This window comes from Octopus bimaculoides, chromosome 2 (genome assembly GCF_001194135.2).
Source record: "Octopus bimaculoides isolate UCB-OBI-ISO-001 chromosome 2, ASM119413v2, whole genome shotgun sequence".
NCBI classification, from domain to species: domain Eukaryota; kingdom Metazoa; phylum Mollusca; class Cephalopoda; order Octopoda; family Octopodidae; genus Octopus; species Octopus bimaculoides.
The window spans coordinates 115,748,898-115,756,561 of record NC_068982.1 but is presented as its reverse complement, the minus strand read 5'-3'; the positions used below and the strand labels follow the sequence as shown (position 1 = coordinate 115,756,561).

The following is a 7,664-nucleotide window of genomic DNA, read 5'->3' as shown; positions in this document are numbered from 1 at the left end:
AAGGGGAGGAAGTGGAAGATGGGGAGGAGAGGGGGGAGGAAGTGGAGGAGGAGGAGGAGGAGGATAGTGAAACTATGTACAATATCAAAAGTTCATAAATATGGAGAGTAATATAGACAACTCGTATTTGTTTTCCTGTTCTACACTCAGTTTTTCATGCTTTCATGGGTAAGATAATTTTTTTAACTGTACGGTAGGACCCAGCTTTTGTCATTCATGCAACTGAGTTGATGCAAAAGAAGTTATGTGTTTCAGGTTACTGATGAAATGATGACAGTAAAATTTGAACTTGTGACCATATGATAAATAGCTTAACTGCTAAAAATTTATAACCATTGTATCTCAGTAAGGAAAATGCTTACACACCTGGGTTTCCTGAGCAATCAGCCTTCTAAGAACTAACGAAACATCAACATGCTTTACTTTGCTGACCAGACAAGAAGCAATATTCTTAATGTGAGACTGCCATAAACTGATATAATGTTGATTTATTTAAAGTATGGTTGTATTTCTGGTATATTAGTATCATAAACTATCATTGCTATCATAAGCTGTTAAAAAGGTGTCATTTTTTTGTGGTAAATATTTAGTGGCTGAATATGCCACAGACACATATATCCTTAATCTAATTCTCAATTTGAATCAGTGTAACACAGTGGACTCTTAAATTTCTAGTAAAATCCATCCAAAAGGCTTCCACTAAGTTTCTTTTTAGCCAACTTTTCTAACAAGACTTCATCAACCTGAAGCTATGATAAACATTTTTTCAAGATATCATGCAGTGGGATTGAACCCCCCCCCTCCCCCGACTGTGGAGTGGTCTTCTTAAACACCACTCAGCCATCTTGTATTTATAAGTTCAAGTATTACTGCTATATTACTGGTACTTACATCCATAATACTCTGTCTGTGAAAACTTTGGCACCTCATCGTTTACATCAATAATTTCTATATTAATATGGGCTACATTCAGATCAGCCCACTTCCTTTCCAGTCTCCTTATATGATTTGGGGTTAGAAGATCATAGCTGATAAGACTATCCATTGCCTCTATATTCAAAGAAAAAGAACTGATATTGTCACGGTCAACTGGATTTTGCAGTGCTAGGGCTCCAGTATTTTGGTTCAAACTGAATATATTTTCGGAATTCCCAGCTGAAAATAAAAGAATAGAAAACAAAAGTATAGCTATGTAATAATATTACAGTTAAAAGTTATAGCAACATCATGGTTAAACATTAAAAAAAAACCTTTACTGCAAGAACTGTGTATTGGCAGAATCATCAAAGTGTCAGACAAATGCCTGGCAGTATTCAGTTTAAGTTTTTTGCATACTGAGTTCAAATTCTTCCATGATTATCTATGCCATTCATTCTTTCAGGGCCAATAAAAAAAATGGATCAGTTAAATACTGGGGTTTATTTAATCATCTATACCCCGCCTCAAAATTTGTAGCTTAGCATCAATGCTAAATAAACAATACATTTATTTTTATTCACTAATGATAATAATAATGGTTTCAAATTTTGCCACAGGGGCAGCCATTTTGGGGAGGGGATAAGTCGATTACATCAACCCCAGTGTTTCACTGATACTTAATTTATTAACCCTGAAAGGATGAAAGGCAAAGTCAACCTTGGCAGAATTTGAACTCAGAACATAATGATGGGCAAAATGCCGCTAAGCATTTTGTCCAGCACACTAACGATTCTATCAGCTTGCCGCCTTTAATAATAATACTAATTAATTCTTTAATTGGCCACAAGGGCTAATATAAATCAAAACATTAAAGGACAACACAAGATGATATACAAAGGGTTTTGCAAAAAAAAAAAACATTCATGTAAACATTTGATAACAATAAAACAATATAACAAGTAAAAATCTCCCAATACAGAGAGGTTCTTTAAAGGTTACTTGTGGAAAAACCCATAAAAGCCACAGGTGCCTGATCAACAGAGCAAGAGCTCTTCTTTTATCCTTCCTATTTTTTACAGGTGTATTCTCAGAATTGGTCCATCCATACTGGCCATTTTTTCTGACATCCACCTACCTTTCAACAAATTTGCTAGAAGACAACACTTTCCTCTCTACCCTCACTTTTCTTTTAAAATAGAACTTGAAAAAGTTGATGAGGCCTTGACCTAAGAGGAAAATGTCTGACTTTAGCCCTTTCAAACAAGTCCACCATGCTACTTCTTTTGCTACAGCCACCAGACAAATGAAAATTACTGCCCCTCCCAGATAAAGAAGGCCAGCGGGGCAATCTTCACTATGGATTCAGCTGATAGCTGGATCCATCTTACATGTGACTGAAGCTGTTTGACATAAACCCACAGGTCAGCAATGTTCAGGCACTGGACTTTGATACAAGTGATAAGTTTGATAAAACTGATGACTATACATAGATTGGAAGCAAAAACAAATGTACCCTTATTTTTGGTCATGAGACAATAAAACTAGCCACCAGAACCTGGGATTAAGTTATGAATATATTAATTGTTGTCTTTTCAGCATCCATACCAGAAAAAAAAAAGAAATAAAAAGAAAAAAAACAGGAGGGTCATGTAAATATAAAAATATATTTGTGAGTATCTTTTAAAAAGAGCTTACATTTAGCCAAGTGTCTCTGTGAAGAATGTCAAGAATGGACCATAGTAATACATAACATATTGATGAAGGTAAAGGTAAAGTTACCTTATGGAGTCATGCAACTCATAAGCACCAGTTTCCCAATTTCATGACATATAAATTTCCCACCCAGACTGTCGCAGGATTACTCATTTTTGCCAGCTGAGTGGACTGGAGCAACATGAAATGAAGTGTTTTGCTCAAGAACACAATGAGATGCCAGGTCCATGAATCAAAACCACAATTTTATGGTCATTAGTCCAACACTCTAACCTCTAAGCCACGCACCTCCACTATAATATATTGGTATCATAATCATCACCATATTTAATATATTCATTGATAGCAGCAACAGGAGGGTTGATGGTATTGGCAGTGTTATCATCATCAGTAGCAGTACAAACATCAATTTACCATCAATTTAACATTTATTTTCTATGCTGGTATGGATTTGATGGATATGTGAGTCATAATATCATTATTCTTTTTCAGTTTCATGTCATATTGTCTGTGATTCACCAAATCTTCAGATAGAAACCTCATTATTAGTAATAATAAAGCTAGAAGTGCAATAAGCAGTTACTCACACAGAATTTGATAATAAACGCTAGAATTCAGGTCTCTATCCTTAGCAAGAACACTTCCAATATAGAAAATGGGTTGAGAATCTTCCTTTACTCGGAAATTGTAGGGTAAAACTCGGCCATTCTGTAAATGGAAATCAGTTAAATGTTAGATATTTCATAGAAATTTCTCTCTAATTACACAAGAAGGTTTAGTTTCGCAGATGTTAATATATACAGACTTAACTAAAAGCACTGTGTAACAAGTTGTTTAGATATATGATAATATACACACACAATCTGGATGAGAATTTTAGTGTAACATGATGAGGATCCAGAGATGATGAGCTGTTACAGAGAATCTTTATGGTAACAGATTCTTTGAGTGACACAAACCTGTTTTGTCACTGAGCTTTTATAGCTTACTGCTCCCTTTTACTGAATTTGCATTTTGTAAAATACATATTACATATGACATTATATAAGACATAAAAAAAATAACAGTAATCAACTTACAGAAACAGGAAATTCTGGCTTATTGTCATTAACATCCACAATCTTAATTATTAAACGACGTTCAGAGTTTTGAGGAACAGTGTTACTGTCTTGTGCAACTACCTGCAACTGCAATATTAAGGAAAGAAATGTGTAGCTGTTACTGATGTAAACAGCAATGGACTACAAAGTTATTAAATTCAAGTCCTCCACACAAAAGAAATTTTATTTATACAAATCACTGCTATTTTCTGTAGATTTTAAGTTTAATTTGCTTCTTATCAATGACTTACCACTCGACTATAAAATAGAAATAGTTTTTACATTTGTCTTGACAAAATAATTCCATGTAAAGAGATTTTTCTAAGTGAACAATATAGTACTCTGCTCACTATTCAATTTAAACTCACAACCCTTCCACTTGTATTTCCAACCATCACACCACAACTTAAGAACTCTTAGAATATAAAATGATTTCTTACAGTGTATGTGTCTTTTTCTTCTCGGTCAAAAATTCTGAGTGCTGAAATCACACCTGTTATAGGATTGATATAGAATTCATTGGTTGACTGGGAAGTTAATGAACTAGCAAGAAACATGTACTTTATTCGACCTTTTGGTCCTGTGTCTGGACTTTCTGCTCTCACTTGATAGATAAACATTCCTTTGTATTGGCTCTGTAACATTAAAAACACATTTACTAGAGTTTTGCAACAATGATTATTAATTTTTTAATTATTTAATAACTTAATCAGTGGAAGAAGTATAGTACCCTTGATTTTCCCAAGTCTTTGAATTGATTTATTATTTTTTTACGTAAGCACTAGGCCACAGAGTTTGACAAGCAGCAGAGAGTATAGTTGATTATATCAACCTAAGTCCTTGACTGGCTCAGTTGGTTGCTGCAGATTTTGAATTCAGAACATTGGAAGTTATAACTAACAATGGCAAGGTATTTTGATCAATGTTATTATGAGTGCCCATCTGCTATCCTAGATAATAATGAAACATTGATATCTAACATTGGCTCAAAATCACAGATTTATAATAAGAGTATAGTCAATTAAATTGGTTAAGTATTTGATTGGTACTTCATTTTAAGGGCTATGGACAAATGAAAAGCAAAGTTGATCTCTGCAGAATTTGATGAGATGTATTTAAATACCATGAGGTACTGTCAATTTTGACAATTCATCACCATAATAACACTGAATAATATTAATATTGATTGCTTATAAAAGCTGCTTAAAATTATTGAGACATTTACAAATAATTGTATGTAAAAAATTGTTTTTAGTCATCTTGCTCTAAAATAATTTTATGGCATGGCCTTAAGAGAGAAGACATAAAGGCTAACGATCAAAAATTCAAAATTTCAACCAAGTTGAGTTTCACTCAACTTTGTGCAATCAGAACTATATATATACTCTATGTCTCTCAGCCAGATTGGACGTATATTATCAGTCAATATACAGAATAATTCATCTAGGAATGTAGAGTTGTGAATCTGAGTACATAAGTATGTTTGTTTTTCCATAAAATTAATTAAGTATTATCTAATTTATCATTAAGCTAGGATTCTTCAAAAGAAATTTTACAACATATTGCATATAAAGATTGTTTGCCAACATAACATGACAGTCCTGGTTTAGGACTAATGTTGCTGTAATTTAGCCCCGGGAGACATCGTCTCCAGGTGGCTATACAACACGATCTGTGTCCTTATATTTTCAAACAAGGGAATCTAGCACCCCCACTCAGCTCAAAACAATATCTGTGTATCGCGATTTCTGGGTTATTTCTCTTCATCACAATACACAGATATTGTTTTGAGCTGAGTGAGGGTGCTAGATTCCCTTGTTCAAAAATATAAGGACACAGATCATGTCGTATAGCCAGCTGGAGACGATGTCTCCTGGGGCTAAATTACAGCAACATTAGTCCTAAACCAGGACTGCCATGTTATGCAGTGTCCATAATTGAGATAGATAAACCTCACCAACACAATCCATCTTGCTGTAAGTAGATTGAATAAGTAATGTCTGCTGTCGCAAGTAGTAGGAGTACTGTAAATTTGGTGAATGTTTTATTACAATTCTGAATTAATCACTTCTTTCTGTCTTGGCCCATGATATAAACACTAACAATGTGAACCCATTTTAAATGTTATGCCTACCTCACCAGAATGGATTTAACATGAATGAATTCCCAAAAATTTGTTGCTAATGATAATTTTTTTTTTCAAATAATACATGATTGCATAGAAAACACCTTGCTGAAGTGTTCTACATAATGTCTACAGCAGAACAAAAATGGAATTTTGAGAGAAAGAATCTGACATTTTATCTATTTAGTAGTAGACATCAACCTGTAGTGAGTGTCAGACACAATACCAACAATGGTCCTATGATAGCCAGTATGAGATTTAAGATCACTTATAAGTAATGTTTACTTTAAGATCAACTATGCTCAATGTTAAACATATGACCAGCTGTTGACAGTGTTAGTTTTAAAACCAGTCATAATAAGTGAGAAATTTAAGATTGACTATAATTAGAGCTAGATTTAAGACCAATAAGGGATGGTATTAGGTTTATGACAACCAATGGTCATTGTTAAACACATGACAAGCAGTTTTCAGAATTAGATTTCAGACCAACTATGGTCAGTCTTAGATTTAAGATAATAGACAGTGCTAAATATAAAACCAACTCTGATTAGTATTAGGCACAAAACTCACTATTGTCAGCAGTATGACACACAACCACTGACCAACCTTCTTTAACTAAAGATCAAAGCGACAAGCTACATGAATAACTTAAGGCTACTTCATGCCAGCTAATACTTATATAATAATGGTCACAAAGTTATCCATTGGCCAATAGCAAAAAGAGAACTCCATTGAGTATAGTACTTACCTCAAGAACATTAATAACTTCATTATTAGTCACTGGAATTATCCACATTGGGGGAGAACTGATACCTTTGACTACTTCAATCGTTACATTGGCAACACTGGTCAGAATACCACTATATGCGATAACCTGGAAGTTGTATACTCCAGCTTTCTTCTGTAGACTTTGTCTCACACCAATGACACCAGTGGGGGACACTGAGAACAGATCTGTGGTAGTGGAGGGTAATATTGATTAGCGGTGGTGGTGGTGGTTGTGGTGGAATGGGATGCTTGTTATTGGTAGCAATGATGGTGATGATGGTAGTGATGCTGGTGCTGGTGATAGTAGTGATGGTATAAATTGATGTGTGCTATTGGTAAAGATGATGCAAATAATCTAATGATGCAGACAGAGCAGACATTTTTTTTCAATCATTATGCCTTAGCACATCGATGTATCATATATACTCTACAGATGTGAGTCAGAAAATGCTAGGATATTTAAAAAACTTTCGTGTTTTTAATGTGTTGTACCAATGCATGTGTATTCCCCTTATAGCAAAGTACAATGTGTGTGCCAATCTCTGTTTTAAAACATTTTTAATATCATTATCATCATTGTTTTAACTTCCACTTTTCTATGCATATATGGTTCAGACAGAATTTGTGGAGGCACATTTTCTGTAGCCATATGCTTTTTCCTTCATCTGTTTCCAAGCAAGGTAATATTTTCCCTTGGCCAAATAAGTTTTCATGTAAGACTGGCAAGAAACATGAAACTGCTTGTAATGATATTGATGCTTGCTAACAACTATCATGTCAAGACAAGGAGACATAATCACATACACACACATACATATAGACACATAGGCAACATGCTTCATTCAGTTTTCATCTACCAAATCTATTCACTGAACTTGAAGCTATGTAACTGGGAAGCAAACATCTTAACCACACTGTCATACTTGCACACACACACCACACACACACACACACACACACACACCGCACACACACACACACACACACACACACCGCACACACACACACACCGCACATACACACCGCACACACACACA

At 34.6% G+C, this 7,664-nt stretch overlaps 1 protein-coding gene across 8 annotated transcripts in view; it reads right to left on the bottom strand.

Moving 5' to 3' along the window:
• Positions 1-7,664, bottom strand: part of LOC106879350 (cadherin-87A) — a 72,899-nt gene that overhangs the window by 37,654 nt on the left and 27,581 nt on the right. For all 8 annotated transcript variants that reach the window (XM_014928859.2, XM_052978646.1, XM_052978648.1 and 5 more), the window contains exons 14-18: positions 6,608-6,813; positions 4,172-4,366; positions 3,711-3,818; positions 3,219-3,339; positions 892-1,155 (exon numbers count right to left, since the gene is read on the bottom strand). In XM_014928859.2, coding sequence (XP_014784345.1) covers positions 892-1,155; positions 3,219-3,339; positions 3,711-3,818; positions 4,172-4,366; positions 6,608-6,813 — 894 coding nt within the window. The remainder of the gene's footprint in view (positions 1-891; positions 1,156-3,218; positions 3,340-3,710; positions 3,819-4,171; positions 4,367-6,607; positions 6,814-7,664) is intronic.